The sequence below is a fragment of the Dipodomys spectabilis genome, unplaced genomic scaffold (assembly GCF_019054845.1).
Source record: "Dipodomys spectabilis isolate Male_0828 unplaced genomic scaffold, ASM1905484v1 ptg000004l, whole genome shotgun sequence".
NCBI classification, from domain to species: Eukaryota; Metazoa; Chordata; class Mammalia; order Rodentia; family Heteromyidae; genus Dipodomys; species Dipodomys spectabilis.
In genome coordinates, this window is record NW_024870681.1 from 13,824,600 (window position 1) to 13,844,156 (window position 19,557).

The window sequence follows — 19,557 nt, forward strand, 5'->3', positions numbered from 1 at the left end:
GCCAGGTTATTCTTCTGTGCCTAGATTCCCTTAAGTTCAGAACCATTCGTCATGCAGAATTACATCTGTGGGTGTCTTGGGGTGATATTTAAGGCTAAGAGATGGCCAAAGACTATCTCAGCATGGGCAGCCAAGGAGTCTTTGCTCAGTCCCCAGTGAGCTCTGAGTAGAAAGAGAGCAGTGAGGGCCAACATGGTCAATGTGGAGCCTGTCTTGGGTTCCAGAGATTGTGTAAGCAATTGGGGTCATTTAAATGACTTTTGATACAGTGGGGCTTGACAAGCAATGGAGTGGGAAGGATTCAGTGCATAGACACTAAAATCAGACTGCCAGTTTTCAATTCTGGGTTCTGCTTCTTACTAGCCATGTGACCTTGGGCAAGTCTATGTCTTAAGGTTTACCCCTAGGAAACAGTTCATGGTAGCACCTACTGGAGATAGTAATCATTTTCAACGTCATTTAGAATCTTTTATTGCACTGCCAGGTACCTAGACCAGGACTTTGTATATACCAGGTAGATATATCACTAGACTACATCTTCAGCCCTTTTAATAGTTTAAAATGAATTGCTATGTAAAGCACTTATGTCAATGCCATATAGATACCCAATAAGTATCACAATGATAATAGTAACAGTGGTGATCGCAATGTTAGTGGTGGTGGTGATGCTGGTGGCAGTAGTGATCATTATTATGATGTGATGATGGTGATCACATTGATAATGGTGATGCTGATAGTGGTAATGATGGTTGTCATGATGATGGTTATGGTAGCAGTGGTGATGAAGGTAGTGATGGTGATGATGATTATGGTAGTTATAGTGATGATGATGATAAAGGTGATCGTAATTATTATTATGATAATGGTTATCATGACAATGGTGATAAGGTGATGTTGATAGTAGTGATGATGGTGACAGTGATGGAGATAATGATTATTATGGTGGTGGTGATCATAATGATGATGATGGTGATGGTGCTGTCCGGTGATACTGATGATGGCGATGATGACGATGTTTGTGTTGGTGATGATGAGTATGGTGGTAATGAGAATGATGGTGATTATGGGGTGGTTATTATGGTGGTGGTGGTGGTAGTGATGCTGACAATGGACCAAAGGGAAGTAGCTAGCTGGTACATAAGAGACAGAGAAGGAGAGTCCATACCTGGTTCACTCGTCTCTTCCAAGCCCTCATTTATTCTCAGCTAGACCATCCTCAAATTATCTTACCAAACTAAAGATACACTAACTAAAAAGATATTATTATAATTATCCCCACTTCTTAAGGAGACTGATCATGAATCTACTTTATTTTGAAAGTGAACAGTTGTCTAAGATCAGTCCATTCCTTTTATTCCTGGAACGAAGTGAAATAAGTTCAGCCTGGAGTTCCCTGATGCCGTCACACTCTGATTTAGGAACACACCCACAGAAAACATTCTCAAGAAAGTGGTCTGACAACAGCCTGGACAGAGTTAGAGATAGTAACATTTAAAATCATATAACCATCCAAGGAGAAAATTGCACTTAATTATTCACACAGTAATCCCGGCTGGCATATTGGATCCAAAACTGTGCCAGCTGCTGACAGTTCTTCCCAGTCGCCCTCCTCCTCCTCCTCTCTTTCCTCCTCACCCGTCTGTGCTCCTTATCTGAATAAGTTCTGCAAAAGTGATTCTGTTGCTGGATATTTTTATGTCTCTGTTAGAGTGGTCAAAGCAAATTGCCTATCCCTTTGGGGAAGTCCTCTGTGTGGCAGTTTCAAGAGAAATTACTCTGCTATTTTTAAATGTATAAAATACTAGTTAATTCTTTTCAGAATCTCGACATTACTGTTGTAATGAGCTCTGTAGACCTTGAATTATCTGAGGGCCATTATTATAGATGTAAGGGCCATGGAGGCTCACCCATCACCTTGTTTCTCCAGATGCTGACCCCCTCTGCACCCTGTGGACAGATGGTCCTGCCTATTCTTTCTCTCCCCTATTGAAGAAATTCTAACAGTAAGCTGAGAGGAGGCAGGAAGCCCCTAGAAACAGAAGATCTATTAGTAAGGGAGCCTACCTAGCACAGTTCCAGAAATTCCAGGCACTGAGCAAATGTTCCAGTCTTGGAGCCAAGGGAATGTCCTGTGTAGTACCCCTTATAAAGGAGCTTAAGGTTGAATGTTAAAGAAAAAAAACAGAAATATGAAAAGATTTGCAAAATGGTGAGTGGGTCGCACTTCCTGAAAGCATCACACTCCAATCTGCCGTGGCAGAGGGGAAGTATGGAGCAAGCCAGGTGGGATTTTAATAACACACAGCATTTGAGGCAAAGGATTGAAGAAGAATGAAGAGGGAATGGACTGCTTCCCTAGGATGAGCAGTAGAAACAAACCTGAGTGCAGTCACATAGCATAGGGATAGCCTGTAGCTTCCATAAACTCTTAGATCACCTATCTCTAGCCAGATAGTCAAACAAGACCTTCCCCACAAGTTCCCCTGTCTCTCCTCCACATGGCACACTCAGTAAACTCAGCCCTGGCTGCACACTGAAACTGTCTGGGTGGTTCTGAGAGAGAATAATACAGCCTCTACCCAGAAAAGATTCTTATCTAATGAGTCTTAGGTAGGATTTGGGTATTGATATCTTCTTTGAAAAATAAAAACACCTTTCTACACGGTTCTCATGTTCAGTAAACTCTGAAGAGGAGTACTAGAGGGAAATCATCAAGTATGGAAAACATCTTTTTTAAAAATTATTTATTGTTATCATGAAGGTGGTTTACAGAGGGGTTATGGTTACATAAATCAGATAAAGAGTACATTTCTTTTCAAACAGTGTCACCCTTTCCCTTGCTCTCTCCCAGTTCTTCCCAACCACAATGTATAGTTCATTTTCAAAATAAGGTCTAGTGAGTACCACTGCTGCATTTGTTTAGCCTTTGTCCCTCCATTTCTGTGCGCCCCCCCCCCCACTTATCCTCCCAAAGACAGATAAATGAGCAAACAAGACAAAGGGAAACAGAACAAAAACAACAACAAAGAAAACAATAAAAGGAAAACCTCTTATTTCTACTCCCTGGAGTTCATTTGGCTAAATATTATTGTATATGGTCAGGTGAATGTAGCTATTGTGACTATGGGATCCTCTCTTAAGAATATCCTCCTTTGCTCTCACTCTGTGAATGCCTATAGCCCTGTAATAACATCATGTCTCAGTGTATTTTTTTCCATACTGCGTATTTACTTGTAGATTTATACTACAAATGAGGGAAACCATGCACCCTGTTTCTTTGAGTCTGGCTTACTTCACTTAACATTATTTTTTTTTCCAAGTCCAAGGAAAGCACAGTTGGACCTTATGTCAAAGCCTCAGAAACTGAAGCTCTGTTGGTTCTGGGAATCAGCCATAGGAGTCAGGTCTCTGCCAGGTAGGGTAGAGGGAAACAGACTCACTGAATGCAAAGGAAGTCAGTGTACAGCTGCAAATGGGAAACACTTGGGCAGAGATAGGGTTGAGGAAAAGGTTAAAAACTGGCTGGACCACAAGGATTCTTAAACTTTAGCATGCTATGCAAGAATTGTGATCTAAGGATGGCCCCAAGCAGCAGCTTGAGACATGATCTGGAAAAAAATAACTAAAGCAAAAATGGTTAGAGGTATGATTCATTGGTAAAGCACCTATCTAGGATGCTGTATGCCATTCATTTCATCCCTAGGAATTACAACAAACAAAGAATTTGCATCGTTATTTGACTGGACCCAGGAATATATGCTAAGGAATGGTGGGCAAGATAAAGCTATATACTTAGGCCTTAGTTTCCTTACTGATAAAATATTTGGTTAGGATTTCTCAATTCCAGCACTATAATCTGTGGGGTGGCAAAGATCTATCCCATACTGTACATTGTCATTGTCAACTCACTAGCTGCCAATAGCATCTTCTTCCTTAATTATCCCAACAACAAAAAACGTCTCTAGACAGTGTCAAGAATCTCTGAGAGATGGCACCTAAACTATACAGATGCCAGAAAATATCTCCATTGATGAGCTGCACATGACTGTCTGTGATGAGAGACTGAAAATATGACAGGCATAGTACCCTTCTGTAGAAAGGAGTTGAGAACAATGACTAAAAACATATGCTTTGGTACCATTTTGCCTGATTTTAGACTTAAGCTGCCCCCATTTACCAACCAACCAGAGATTATCAGCCAAGTTTTCCCTTTTTGTTTTTACACAATTTTAGAGTTATAAAAATAATACAGAATCCCTACATATCCCTAACCTAGCTTCTCTCAGAGCTACAGTGTGCCTCAGTTTCTTCATCTATAAAGTGAATATCTAAGACCGTTCATTTCACACAGTTGATGGAAAACTTGGGCGGGATAACTTATGTTTAGTATTTGTAGTAGCACCTGCTACTTGCTAAGAGTTTAAGAAATGTCCATCTTTATTTTTGGCTTATTCCTTGTGGCCCTAAAATCTCCCCAAAATGTGTCCTATCTGGAGAAATAGACTCTCATAAGTGCAGAGGTTTACCTGGCAGCCTTGCCATTAGTTTGTGCTTACCTCCATCTAGCTGGGCTTAACATTTAATCATTATCTGTCTAGTTCACCTGCTTCTTACCCTAGTGGATTTTCCCAGAGCCTGGGCTTTAGACCTAGGCTTCTTAGACCCTGATCACAATCACATTCCAGTAGATTGACCGGAAGACTGAAGTTTCCTCGCAAGCAATCAGCACAGCCCCTGTAAGCAGTCTCCTGTCCAGTAGGAGCCATGCAAATGGAAACATTTATGCACACTAACGCTCCAACATTACCCTATCCTGCAGTCTGTTCAGCACTCTCCCTCAAGGGCCCCCCTACAGAATTTTACACAAAAGCACAGATGCCTCCAATCTAAAAGTGCATCATAAATTCTTGCTGAGCATGAGGTTTCTGGGCTTCAGTGTTTGTGATGAATGCTGAGTCAGAACAAACAGCAGAAAGAAAGGGTCCTAGGTTCTCACCTTGGCCTCCACCCAAAGGTAGCAGAGCAACTTGTAAATACTAATTAAGCTTATCTCTCCAACTCCCCAAGCAGGAAAATGCTCATTGTATTTTTATAGGTGCTAGGAATGGAGGTGAAAGAGAATCAGCCTTCCCCAGCCTTATAACTTGCAGAATGGAGAAGGCAGCCAGGGCCTCCAGAGCATAACTGGGCTGGGCTGGACTGTAAGCCTCACACAAAGCAAGAGAGTTCATCTGGTCATTGACAAGCTGAGATTACCTCTACTAGGAAATAGCATTGCTATTCTGCATGTACAAAAAAGTTTCAGTCTCCCACTAATTGCTCAGAGCTCAAATGCATTCAGTCATTAGAGCTTTGCTTCAGGACAGGAGCTGAATTCTAATTGCAGAACTGCTGTGTATTCTGGAAAATGCTGTCCTTCCAGGAACTAGAGATAGTCTTGATGGTGGTAGATGGTCCAGCTATTCCTTTCACGCACTCATGCGTGCATGTGCATGCACACACACACACACACACACACACACCTGCAACTAAGTTCCCCTTGGCTATTCTATCATCCAGGCTTCACAGACATGCCTAGAGGCTTATTTTAAAAACCTATACAATTCCTAGCTTTCAGATTTTGCTTCCAAGAACTCTGAGAGGCTGGAAAACCACAGAGCTAACCTGCAATTTAGCTGAGCCAGGCTAACCTGTCAGTTTGTGCCTTTTGCTTTCCTCCTTGTGGGGCTGGTGGCTTTTTACACAAGTATTTGAAGCACAAGCTGTGAAAACACAAATGACTGGGGTTTGCTCCTGCTTGTCTTCTTGCCACCAGCAGGGCGATCTGGGATATAGCTCCAACCAAGTCAAGCTTCAACATTAAATAGCCTCTGCTTCCAGCTGGCATTTAAGACAAAATGGAGTCTCTTTAGAAAGGCACTCATAACAAATCAGGGCCTGGTCCCAGCTTGCCTTTACCCTATGACTCTGGTTACCCCTTGCCCTGGACTGGATACTCCAGCCACAAAGAAGTCAGGGTTCACTCTGTGCCTGTGTTCTTGGGGGGAGGCCAAGAGGATCCAAACTGAGTCAGGACTACTACCTGCAGCGATGGGGATCACATTAGCAATTTCCTTGGGGCTGGACTTTCTAAGTATTTCCTATACACCTAGCTCTTTATGAACCTTGTTTAGTGGTTAGAAGAAGCCTGGAGGTCCAGGGAAGGGGAAGAGGCACCAATGTCCTCATCACCTTGCAGTGGCCAAGAGCACAGACTAGAATCCATTGGCCTCCATCAAAATCCTGATGTTCCAGTGAGTGGCTCCATCACCGTGGCCAAACCACTTTGCCTGGCCAGGCTTCTGTTCTATCACAGAGAAACAGAGACAAAGAGATTCAAGTGTCCCTCTAATGATAGCGGTGATGCTCAAATGATTTAATATATTAAAACGTACTTGAGTGCTGGGCACCATTGGCTCATGCCTGTAATCCTAGCTACTCAGGCGGATGAGATCTGAGGGTTACAGCTCAAAGCTTACCCGGGCAGGAAAGTCTGTGATATTCTTATCTCCAATTAACCCACAAAAAGCCACAAGTGAAGCTATGGATTAAGTGATAGAATGCCAGCCAGATTTGAGCAAAAAAGCTAAGAGACAGATGCCAGGCCCCAAGTTAAAGCTTTAGTATTCACATTAAAAAAAAGAAGAAGAAAGAAGATGAAGGAAGGAGCAGGAAAAAGGAGAAGGGGAAGGAGAAGAAGGAGTAGGGAGGAAAGGAAAAGTGAAAGAAAGAAGAAAAGAAAGAGAGAGAGAGAAGGAAAGAAAGGAAAGAAAAGAAAGCTTTTAAATCTTGATTTTGATAAGAAGGAGGGAGGGAAGGAAGGAGGGAAAGCAGATAGGAAGGAAGGAGGGAAAGATGGTAGAAAGAAGGAAGGAGGGAAAGAAGGTAGGAAAGAAGGAGGGAAAGAAGGAAGGAGGACAAAACAACTCAGGGGATGGGGTGTAGCTCAGTGGCAGACCCTTGCCTGCCATGTGCAAGGTCCCGGGTTTCATCCTCAGTACCTAAAAGAAAAAAAAATCTCAGAGCAATGCCTGCATGTGGTCAGCATTAATATCCATCCCTACAGACAAAATCATAGTTCAAAGTTAAAACAGTTGTCTGTAACTCACTTCCATCCTTGTAGCCACAGTGTTATAAAATATGGAATGGGGGAAGTGGACACGTTCCTAGTACAAAGGGCTCAGGATCTGGTCATGGTGCCTGTCCATCAGTGAATGGACCACAGGACAATGGTCTCGTTAGCATTTGACTATGGATTTCCAGCTTTAGTTACCACCCACCAGTGAAGCGCAAAGGAAACAGTGTTCTCTGATTGCCTCTCTAGGTGAAAAGCATCCAAGATGCCATTAGAGATAAGAAGCCACGGTTCAACTTCCTTGGAGAGGAGATTTGCCTGAATCCTTCTGTGGGCATCTTCATTACCATGAACCCGGGCTACGCTGGACGCACAGAACTGCCTGAAAACCTCAAGGCTCTCTTCCGGTAAGTGTCTGTCAGTTCTGCCCCTAACAAGGGCCTCACAGAGAAAAAAAAAATCTTTTTTTTCCCCACTGGAAATAGATTATATATATAGCATAGAAAATATGGAACATATAGGAAAGTAGTTTTTTTTATAAACTACTTGTAAAGCCATCACCACAACTTATTTCTATTGACTAATTATATTTGATTATTTATAGGTACATTTTAATTTGGACATCTATGATCTAAATTTATGCTTTATATACTGGTTTACATTTTTTTCATTTCATAGTCTATCTTATTTTTTCTGTTAGATATCCTTAATAAATTTCATTTCATGACTACATATTTTTCCATCAAGCACATGATTCACAATGTAATTAACCAATCCTTCAAGGATGGTTACTAAGACTGTTTCTAGTATTTAAAATAAATTCACATAATACTCCAATGTACATTTTTGTATACATATATAAATCTTTTTTTGGTATGTATAATCATTTTGTTTGGCTAGCTTCCCAGATGTGGAATTACTGCGTTAATGAGTAGGAACATTTTTAAGGCTTTTGATATGCATTGCCAAGTTACTTTCCAAAAAAGCATAGTACCAAATGACATTCCTAGTCATGGCATGCGTAGGAATACCTCTTTTATTTCACCTTGCCACCCGTGCACATTGCTATGATTTTAAATCTTCTTGATTTTGATAAGAAAACACAAATGTGTTTCCTAGCAGGAGTTACAATCTGCATTGCTTGTTCAGGAAAGTGGTGTTGGCTCAACAAAGAGAAAAAGGAAGGATGCTTCCTGCCTTCTATTTTCCTGCTTTCTGAATTTTCACCTGGGAGAGGCAGATAATGAGAAGTTATGGAAAAGCTGTTGGTGTGCTTTGTGGACTAAGAGACCTAGTGCTCTCTGTCTGAGGAGATGGTATCAGCACATTTGTGGGCTTTTGGAACCCTTGGAGCCCACTGGGCCTACCCTGAGGCTTTAACCCTAGTACGAGCAATTGAACTACCATTTGAGCTACTCCTCCAGTCCCTATTCTGTTAGCTATGAAAGTCGATTCTTTCTTTATTCCCTGGGCTGGCCTGGGCTGCAATCCTCTTCTATTTGTGCTTCCCCAACTCAAGTGGGGATGATGGGCACACCACATCTCTCAGTCATTGTGTTTGCCCCATAGCTGGAATAATAGGTACAAGCTACTATGGCCCACCATTATACTTCCTGCTTAGCTAGAAAGACAGGTGCATGCCACAGTTCCAAGCCATTGGCTGAGATGGAATCTCTCAAACTCTTTCTGGCCCAGACCAGTCTTGAACCACAGTCACCTTATCTCTACCTTCCAAGGTAACTAAGATTACCTAGGCTTGAGCCACTGTGCCTGCTAACCTCTTATTTTTAAACTGCTCTAGCCATGCAAATCACTATGTGAATCCTACCTCAACCAGAAGTGCTGCAACATTAACCAGCTGTCTAAACTGTGCAACAGAACGCTGCATTGTTTGCTGTCTGTTTACACAAAGAATTTGTTAAGTACATTCTGTGTAACATGCAATATCATTGGCAGTTCCTTCCTGTATACACATTGTTCCTTGTTTATTCCCTAAATTTAAAAAGAACTGTTGGATCCATCAGGCTTCAATAACAGCCTGCCATAGATGGAGCGTCCTACACAGCAGGTATTTGTTTTTCACAGTTCTGCAGGCTGAGAGTCTGAGGTCAGACTTTCACCCTGAACGGCTTCTGGTGAGGGCCCACTTCCAGGCTGCAGAAGGTCAACCTCATGTTGCACCATCCTAGGGCAGAAAGCAGGCAAGAGGCTCTCAGGTCTCCGTTTATAAAGCCACTAATCCATTCTTGAGCTTGAGCTTGTGAGTCATTGCCTCTCAAAACCATCATATTGGGGTGAGGATCTAGGAACTTATATCTGAACATTCTGAAAAAATAAGAGAGAAAAAATATTTTTGTTTCTATTTTTATTTCATTTTATTATTTTTAGGTGTGTTGTTGTTTGGGGTAATTTTTGTTGGTTAATGTTGTTTGGGGTTTGTTTTTTGTTTGTGTTTTGAAGACAGGGCCTCATTGTACAGGCTGGCCTTTAACTCTCCATCCTCCTGACTCATACTCATGAATACTAAGATTATAGTAGTGTGCCACCATGCCATGCAGAAAAATATTTTTGAAAACAATAAACATAAACATCTCCTTTTACATTTAATTATCTCAAAGACCCTGTGATAATATTAATTTCCACTTGCACGGTGGGTTCCTTCAGCAGTAATCCTGGTTACTGCTTAGTAAATGACTAGTAAATGTAGAACTGGATTTTGAACCTAAAGCTTTTCATCTCCCATCTAAAACCTTCACCTACAGATAATCCATGGAACTACTCCATATTTCCCAACCAATTCTGTGCCAGCATTTCCCAACACAATTGGGATCCAATTGTGCATTGTTTTGTATCTTGCTTTAACAATTTTCTTCTCCAGCCGTATTTTTCATGAGCACATTGTATTCTGTTGTGTGAGCACACATTTAGTCTTATGTTCAGGTTGCCAAATAATTTTCAGGATCTAAGTATTTAGTGGCTCCTTTGAATTTGAATACAATGTAAAATGTCTCAAGGAAAAGAATGTGTACTTGAGTAAGATGATGGTTTGGAAAAGTTTCTATCAGTGTAGGGGAAAAATGCAATTAAAGAAATGTAAAAAGTTTAAATTCTTAAAATATACATTATAAATGAAAAAACTAAATTATTTTAAAGTGGGTGTAGTGTTACATGTATGTAATTTCAATACTTGAGAATCTGACTCAAGGATGATCCAGAATTTTTTTAATATTTTAATAATCTTTAGGTAGTTGTACAAAGGAGTTGACAATCACCAGAACAATTTGTGAATACAGTACATCTTGATAATGTTGCCCTTTCCAAACCTACTCCTTCCCTTGCTTATCTTAATTTTAGTTTATGTATTAAATGCTTGGCAAGATAACAGAGAACTTTATGTGTACTATGCATCTTGATCTATGCTGCCACTGCAACAGAGGATCCAGAATTTAAGGCCAGTCTGGGCTATATATCGAGAATAGCTAAGGATGTAACTCACTGATAGAGTGCTTACTCAACATGTATAACACCCTGAGTTCAATCCCTAGCACTCACAAAAAAAAAGAGTCATTTTAAAATCAAATAGTACTACTGTCAGAGGGGACAGGAAGCATACTTAATCCTTATACAATAGACAAAATCCTCTTTCTTATATATGACATTTTATTAATTAGAGTGAGGTTAATAGCGATTTATATTTGTATTCAAATAAGTCCTGGTTTCTGGGGTTTGGAGGAGACATGTGTCCAGGATGAAGACAAGGAGACTCTGTTTCTTGGTCATACCCAGGGACATTCAGTCTCAGCCCCTAACCCACCTGTTCTAGACAACTTGTTATACTAATTCCTGCCTTAGGTGAAGCACATAGGGCTCAAGTCACAAAAGCAGAGGTGTAGCATCCACGCTGCCCCCATCTGTCAACATTATCTACCCACTTGGGTAATAGTACACTTCCTTTACCTTGATTAATTTATCTGAACCTTGAAGGTCTGGGGCAAAATGAGGGACTCACATGAGTTTTGCACACACACAGATGCCCCTCCCCCCCCCCCCCCCCCCCGTGTGATCTGTCAGCACCTCCTACCCCACAGACTCTACTTTAACTCTGTGGTTGGGGCTCTGTCTCAGTCTTTGTCTCCCTGTACCCAGGCCCTGTGCGATGGTTGTTCCAGACTTTGAACTGATTTGTGAGATCATGCTGGTGGCGGAAGGATTCCTGGAAGCCCGGTCATTAGCCAGAAAGTTCATCACTCTTTACCAATTGTGCAAAGAACTTCTCTCCAAACAGGTAGGATCTCCAGGAAGGCTGATGGCCAAGCACCGTGCCATCTGCCCAGCCCTGAAGTGTTTCTGGGGGCCAATAGATTAGGCTGTTCTCTTTTTGTAAAGAGTATTGCCAGGTGCCCGGTGATCCATGCCTGTAGGCCTAGCTACTCAGGAGACTTACATCTGAGGATCGCAGCTCAAAGTCAGCCCAGGCAGGAAAGTCTGCGAGGCTCTTATCTCCAATTAACCACCAAAAAAACAGAAGTAGCACTATTGCTCAAAGTGGTAAAATGCTAGACTTGAGGGAAAAAGCTCAGAGAGAGCACGCAGCCGCTGAGTTCAAGCCCCAGGACTGACCAAAAAGAAAATGTCTCACCATACACCAAAACATATTAAAAACTCTTAAACACTGAGAAATGAAAGTTTGTGTTCATTTTTTAGCTTAGTATTTTCAAAACTTTACAGAACTCTAATTTTAAGTAGAATTCCTTCCTTCCTTCCTTCCTTCCTTCCCTATCTTTCCCTCTCTTTCCCTCTCTCTCTCTCTTTCTCTCTCTCTCTTCTTTCTTTCTTTCCTTCCTTCCTTCTTGTGCCAGTTCTGGGACTTGAACTCAGAGTCTGGGTACTGTCCCCGAGCTTCTTTACAGTTAGCACTGTACCACTTGAGCCACAGCTGCCCTTCCAGTTTTTTTTGTAAAGCAGTTTATTGAAGATAAAAGAGTCTCTCAGACGTTTTTCTGGGCTGGCTTTGAACCACAATCCTCAGGTCTCAGATTCTTAAATAGCTAAGATTACAGGTATAAGTCACCAGTGCCTGGCTCTTAAGTAGAATTTTTTTTGTCTGTTGTGAGGCTTGAACTTAGGGCCTGGCCACTGTCCTTGAGCCTCTTTGTGTTCAAGGCTAGCATTCTACCACTTGAACCATAGTACCACTTCCAGTTTTTGAGTGGTCAATTGGAGATAAGAGTCTCATGGGGACTTTTCTGCTCCAGCTGTCTTTGAACTGTGATCCTTAGAGCTCAGCCTCCTGTGTAGCTAGGATTACGGGCATGACTTAAGTAGAATTCTTAACAACATCTTATAGACATCAGGGTCCTATAGGAAACATCGCAATGGCTAATGAAACTCTCTGGTGAAAATGGTCTTTACTTCAGGGAACCTGAGGTGTATTGGGAGATGTGAAAGGGAGGGGTGCCCAAAGAGTTCAACACTACTGGGCCTTAGATGTTTCTTCTGTTAAGGCAGCAGGGTCCTCCCTCTCACATATGCAAGTAGGAACTAGCACCTTTAATATATGACCAAACACCAACAAAACTTATTTATTGGATAGAGAATTTCTTCATTGCAGGGACAGCTCATCTCCCTGGGCTGTTTCCAATGAGCTTCACTTTTTCTTTTGGGGCCATCTTGCTTAGATCACCCTTTCTGCTACGTGCTCTCTCAGCCCTGTGAATTCAGTCCAAGAGGGAGAGAATCCTATTTCCTCCATATTTCCCTTTTCTCTGTATCATCTCTCTAGGTTCTCTACCACCATCCATCTCCAGAACAATGATTCATGCTCACAGCTCTATCCTAAGCCATACTTTTGAACTCTAAATCTCTGAGTGTTCAGAAATCACTTCCATTCAGCACATTCAGAGTTTTTCTTCTCACTGAGCCTGGTTTTCTTGCCTTCTGTGATGCAGTATATGGATCCCTCATTCGTTTACTTCATAGTGTTGGGACTCCAGGAGTCACTCTTAACCCTTTCTTCTCTTTTAATTATATCTAATTATGAACATACTGTGGATTTTCCTGTCTGAATATTTCTCAAATAAATCTCATCTTCCATAGTTACTGCTACCAGTTTAGTTCCAAACACTCACATCTCTTTTTTTTTTTATTGTGAAAATACTATACAGAGGGATTACAATTACATGGGCAAGATAATGAGTACATTTCTTATCAAGCATTGTAGCCTCCCCCTTTGTTTCCCCTTCCCATCCCTTCCCATCCTCCTCCTGCCCCCCCACCCAATCCTCCCCCCCACCAAAGTTGTAAAGTTCTTTTTCGACATAACGACTTGTACATCTCATTGTTGCAATGGGTCCACCTGTATCCCTATTTAAATGACACAAATTATACCAACATCAAATACAGTGAAAGCAGGGGTTATACTGTGGGGGAGGGACATACAAAGCAACAAAAAATAATCTTATAAATGTGTTAGAAACAATCGCATGAAAGAAAAAAAAAACATTTGAATACATATTTTAGGGTTCATTTCCCTAACATCAACACTCACATCTCTTGATTCAACCATTGCTATTGCCTTTCTATTAGACCTTGTACCTCTGTCCTTTTTTTTTATTTATTTTATTGTGAAAATACTGTACAGAGGGGTTACAATTACATGGGCAAGGTAATGAGTACATTTCTTATCAAGCATTGTAGCCTCCCCCTTTGTTTCCCCTTCCCATCCCTTCCCATCCTCCCCCAGACCCCCCAATCCTCCCCACCCTACCCCCCCCCACCAAAGTTGTAAAGTTCGTTTTCGACATAACGACTTGTACTCTGTCCTATTCTTTAGATACAAGCTGGAGAAATGATATTCCAATGTTCCTTGCTGGTCTTAAGATAAAGACCAATGTCTTCAACACTTTGGCAAGAGATGAATAATGCTCTGTTTCCTGCCTACCCCGATAGCTTACCTTCACAGCTCTTTCCTTCTTCTGTCATGCTCCAACTACACTGGTCTTTGACTTACTTGAAATTATCTTTTCACCTCTGAGCTTATGGGCATCTTGTTCCCCCTGATCTTATCTGCACTTCTTTCTCCATTGTGCTTGACTAGTTTCTACTCCTTCAGGTCTTTCATAATTTCTTTCCTTCTGGGCATTCTGGTCCTCAACCTGAGGTTACAACTACTGGGTCTTTTGTCTTTATTGCCCTTGGAATTTTTCCATTGTAGCATTTAGCACTGTCCAAATTAAGCAATGGTCTGGTACAAAGCAAATGGTAGATCTGGTACTTGAACTTGATCTGTCTGAATGCAGATGCCTTACTCTGAACTGAACTTCCCCTCAGCATGAAGCTCTGGGACCTGGTGTCAATTTTATGGTCCCCAGAATTGACTATGGGTACTAATGAGAATGAGAATGTATTATTTACTATTTAAATTTCCAGTACTGGGAATCAGATCCAGGACTTTATACATGGTAGGCAGGCACTGTACCATTCAGTTACACCTCTAGACTCAGAAACTATTTATTTTAAGCTACTTTTCTCTGAGACTTTGAAGATCTCAGAGGTAGAACATGTACGCTCAACCTGAACCTTCTTGGAGATCTAACATGCTATTCCCTCCCAACCTTCCCAACCTCTGCATGTATAGAAAGTAGTCAGATTTGAATGCTTTGCTCAATCCCCTGGTCCCCAAGCCCTTGTATGTACATCTGCTCTGTTGTCATCACAGGTGGAAAAGTAAGCAATGCCAGATCAGGAACTAAAATTCTTTCATCAGGATTTTCTAAGTCATTAATCCTCTCTTGCCTGGAAGTGACTTGTGGGATGTATTAAGTGTAGTTTTGCAGCCAGCAACTTTGGTCTAGCTTGTGTTGCTTTCCCACAGGATCACTATGACTGGGGCCTGAGGGCTATCAAGTCTGTTCTCGTGGTGGCAGGGTCCCTGAAGCGAGGAGACCCTGACCGGCCTGAGGACCAGGTCCTGATGCGCTCCTTGAGAGACTTCAACATCCCCAAGATTGTGACTGATGACATGCCAGTGTTCATGGGCCTGATTGGAGATCTCTTTCCTTCTCTGGATGTCCCCCGGAGGAGAGACCTGAATTTTGAGGCTTTGGTTCAGAAAGCAGTAGTGGACCTGAAGCTCCAGGCTGAAGACAACTTTGTGCTAAAGGTATGTGAGCCCTTCTTTTCCAAGATTCTACTTCTTAATGATTTTCTTGGACAACAGAATAACTTTCATCCTTAGTCCAAATGATTTCTTTAGACATATAGACACATATCCAGTTAGAGCTAATCCAATTCTGCTGGGCCAGTAGTTCATATTTATAACCTAGCTGCTCAGGAAGCAGAAGTCTGAGAATCCTGGTTCAAAGCCAGCCAGAGCAGACAAATCCAAGATACTTTTATCTCCAATAATCCAATAAGAAGCTGGAATGGAAGACATAGCTCAAGTGGTAGAGCACCAGCTGTGAGCAAGAAATCTGGGCAAGAACACAGGGCCCCAAGCTCCAGATTCAGTATGAGGAACAAGAAAAAGAAGAAAGAGGAGGAGGATCTCAGCTCAATTCATTTAGCAGGTTAAAAAGCAGGAAATTGTTTAAAGTAGACAGAGCAAGTTTACTTGAAAGGGAAAAGAAAGCTATTCAAGGAACGTAGCAAGATTCTCCAAAGAGAAGAACTCCAAAGAGGAGTCCAAGGAGTTTTCTCAGAAGGCAATTTTTATAGTACAGCATTCCTCCCCAATCCCCTCTCCTGGGCTTTGTGCTGAGAGTCTGTGCATGCAATGCTCCAGCTCTTTTTATTGGTTAAGCAGATACCCAGGGTATTAGGGAAGAAGAAGCAGTTGAGCAGGAGCCTGAGGCACTATGGGAACAATAAATATCATAATGGACCAAGTGCACATCCCACCAGTTTTTAGCCCTATCAACCTGACAATTCTCCCTTTCTTTCCTTCACAAACACAGATGAAGAGCCTAAGAAGTCACTTTCCTTTGGTTGAAATGGTGGATTAAGGAAGGAGACTCTTGGGCTGGGAAGGTGGCTCAGTGGTAGAGTGCTTGCCTTGCATGCATGAGGCCCTGAGTTCGATTCTTCAGCACCACATAAGCAGAAAAAGCCAGAAGTGGTGCTGTGGCTCAAGTGGTAGAGCACTGGCCTTGAGCTGAAGAGCTGAGGGACAGCACCCAAGCCCAGAGTTCAGGCCCCATGACTGGCCAAAAAAAAAAAAAAAAGAAGAAGAAGGAGACTCTTTATGGATTGGACCTGCCATTAAAATTAAAATAATCTCTATCAAAATCAAGTGTCATCAGGAATGTAACCTCTAGAACAAGGAGGCTCAGGCTTAGGGCTGCAGTAAAAGAGTAACCATCTGGCAGGTGGAAATTCTCAGACAATTAACGGAGCTACATTTTCATTAGGGTTGAAGTTCACTGTGGAGTTTTCAGGGCTTTGAATTTAAAGTTCTCTACATTTTCAATGGCCTACCCCAGTACTGTTTTTCCATAAACCAATTATTTTCAAGTGTAATTCTTTGGCTGATGTTTTCAGGATTCATGTAGAAATGCCTGCAAGAAAGGAACATAGCTTGGAGCAGGAGGAGACAAGTACCATAGAAGAAGGGTCAATGGTCCTAAAATTTAGAGGCAGGGGTAGATTTTTTCTTCATATTTGCTGTTCAATAAGATGCTTAAGGAAACATCAGCATTGCTTTCAAGTTCACTAGTTGGTTTACATTTTGTTCCCATTTGATGTTCCCATGGTACCTGAGGCAGGCAATGCAGGTGAACCACTTTAGGAAAAGAAAACTGAAGCTTTCTAGGGAGACCTTTCCTGGGAGGGAGCTGCTACCTTGCAGGAGTTCAAGCCAAGGGGCAGGTATCTTCTGCTCCATTTACTACATTTTCTTTGGTACAGCCCTGATTGCATACAAATAGAATTAAGAGTGAATGAGACTAGCTCTTTCCCTTATGTGCAAGTAGACATCTGCTTTCACTCTTGACATTCTCATTACTGATGACAGCAAAATATTAACTGGTTTGGAGTTCGTGATTATGTCTTCAGGTTGACCTATTCCCACTCCCACGGTCACTTTCCTTCTCTTAAGTTCAAGGGATAAAGTGTTTTTGGTTTTTTGGTTGTTGTTTTTATTGTTATTTGTGGATTTTGTTTGGGGGGGGTTGTTGTTTTTGTTGTTATTGTTGTTTTTGCTTTGCCGGGGCCTTGTGTCAGGGCCTTGTGCTTGCTTGTACTCTGTCATGCTATCCACATCTCCCGCCTTTTTGTGCTTTAGGCTATTTTTTCAGATTAGCACTACTCTTTTTGCCTAGGTCAACCTCAAACTGAGATTCTCCTACCTACTTATGCCTCCCTTATGGCTGGAGTCACAGATAAGAAGCACCAATTTGTCTTATTGCTTGAGATGGGGTTTGGCTATCATTTTGTGTGTGGTGGCCTTGAACTTTGATCCTCTCAATCTCTACCTCCCAGGATGAATAAAAAGACTTGAAGCACAGAACAGGATGGCCTCCTAGGTAGAGAGAATAGAATCAGCAAAGAGCTATATATGAGAAACATTAAAGGCTGTAAGCAGCAGTAGAAAGGCCAGTAGTATAAAAGGAAAAGATGCTAAGATAATAGAAAACAGGGTAGGAGAAGAAGGGCATGGCATTAAGACTCAAGACAACGTAGGACCATGATATTGAGGACCCCGAATGCCAGGGCTGAGGGCCTTCCCTTAAAGGTCTGATCCTTAGGTACCTTCATCCAAGGTGAGTTACATCTGAGGAGGTTCATAAGAGACTAATACTAAACGTAATATGTCTTAGGGAAAGCCATGTCTGCCCAGAATTTTGGGATCTGGTCAAAGCATTTGGCCCTCATTCTTTTTTGTTCTACATTTTTCCTACTCAGTATTTTTGTGTTTCTTTCTATTTGTCAGTTGAGCAACATTCTGTGTCCTTCCTTTCTTTTTCTTGTTCATATATATTCCTTGCTCTTAGGACAAAAGATAATAGACAGGCTCTCTGCTAAGAGTTGTTGGAGTAGATGACAAGGACAACTTCTCTCCATACTTTACATTTACATCATCGCTTGAACTGCTGAAAAACAATTCTTCAAACACTTCCATGTGGTCTCTTATGGCATCCTGAGATCCCTTAAGAGTGCTAACATATAAATTTATCTTTTAAGAGAAAGGAATAAACTCACAGAATGATCTAAACTGGGGCAGAAACATGATAGTAAATTTTTGAAAAGAAAGGAAAAGAACAAAAAAAATAAGTTGACAGATCAGGAAGTGGATTGCAGAACAGAATATCTTTGTTGTTATTCTTTTTAATGTACGTATAATGTACTATGTGATTTTTTTTGTGAGTTTCTTTGTATGTTCTTCCCCCATGGTACAACCCCTGTTGTCACTGTATTTGATTCTGGTGCCCTGCATCTTGTGTTTACATTTTTCTAATTTGGGGAGGGGAAGGGAAATAACAAAATGCTGAAATAAGGATACAGGATGGCCCATTGTAACAATGAAATGTACAAGACAGTATTTGAAAATGAACTCTACAAGTTTGGTGGGGGTGGAACAGGGGAGGGAGGAGTTGAGGAGGTGGGGAGGAAAGGGATGGTAGACGAAAAATAAAGGAGGGTGTAACAATGCTCGATAGGAAATGGACTCGTTACCTTGCTCAAGTAACTGTAACCCCTCTGTACAGTATCTTTACTATATATATATATATATATATATATATATATATATATATGGAAAATATACTTATAAAGAGCTCCAGAGGAAGAGGGATCTGGAGGTGGCCATTCTGCCAAGCAGAACCCTGGAGACGCTCTGAGCTTGGAGTTGGTAGTTAAGGAGAAAAGCAATGAAAAAGAGGACTGAAAATAGCCAGAGGGGACGTCATTAAATCTGTTTACCCTGTAATTTTGGCTATTTGGCTCCTCACACTCTTCTCCTGAGACCTCCATCCAGTTCCCAATGCCCAAGCAATACAGATGATCCGTAACCAGACATTTCACTTGAGGCCAAAAAGAAAAGACAATTTACAAGAAAAATTTAATACATTCTTTTGGGAAAAATGACTGTCAAGGCACTTTCGTTCTTTTTGCAGTCCCTCAACAGAAGGCCAACACCACTCATGTACCCACAAGTGAAGGGCAAAGACCAAAGGCACGATCTGAGATCTGACAGTCCACAGAGCTTCGACTCAATCCTATCTACATAGCCATCCACACAGAACACCAGCCCAGCCTCCCAGGAAACAAAGGACATTGCTCATTATTTAAATTTGAGACATATTCAATATTGGAGAAAACCAACTTCATAAGAAAGGTGGACACACACACATGAACACACTTCATCTCACAGTGAAAATAAGAAACAGAACATTTAAAATGTTCTAGTTAATATATTTGAAAATAATAAAACAACATGTGTAAGAAAA

General features: G+C 41.5%; 1 protein-coding gene across 2 annotated transcripts in view; it reads left to right on the forward strand.

Moving 5' to 3' along the window:
• Positions 1–19,557, forward strand: part of Dnah9 (dynein axonemal heavy chain 9) — a 339,142-nt gene that overhangs the window by 139,574 nt on the left and 180,011 nt on the right. For both annotated transcript variants that reach the window (XM_042693416.1, XM_042693426.1), the window contains 3 exons: positions 7,364–7,521; positions 11,261–11,399; positions 14,988–15,275. In XM_042693416.1, coding sequence (XP_042549350.1) covers positions 7,364–7,521; positions 11,261–11,399; positions 14,988–15,275 — 585 coding nt within the window. The remainder of the gene's footprint in view (positions 1–7,363; positions 7,522–11,260; positions 11,400–14,987; positions 15,276–19,557) is intronic.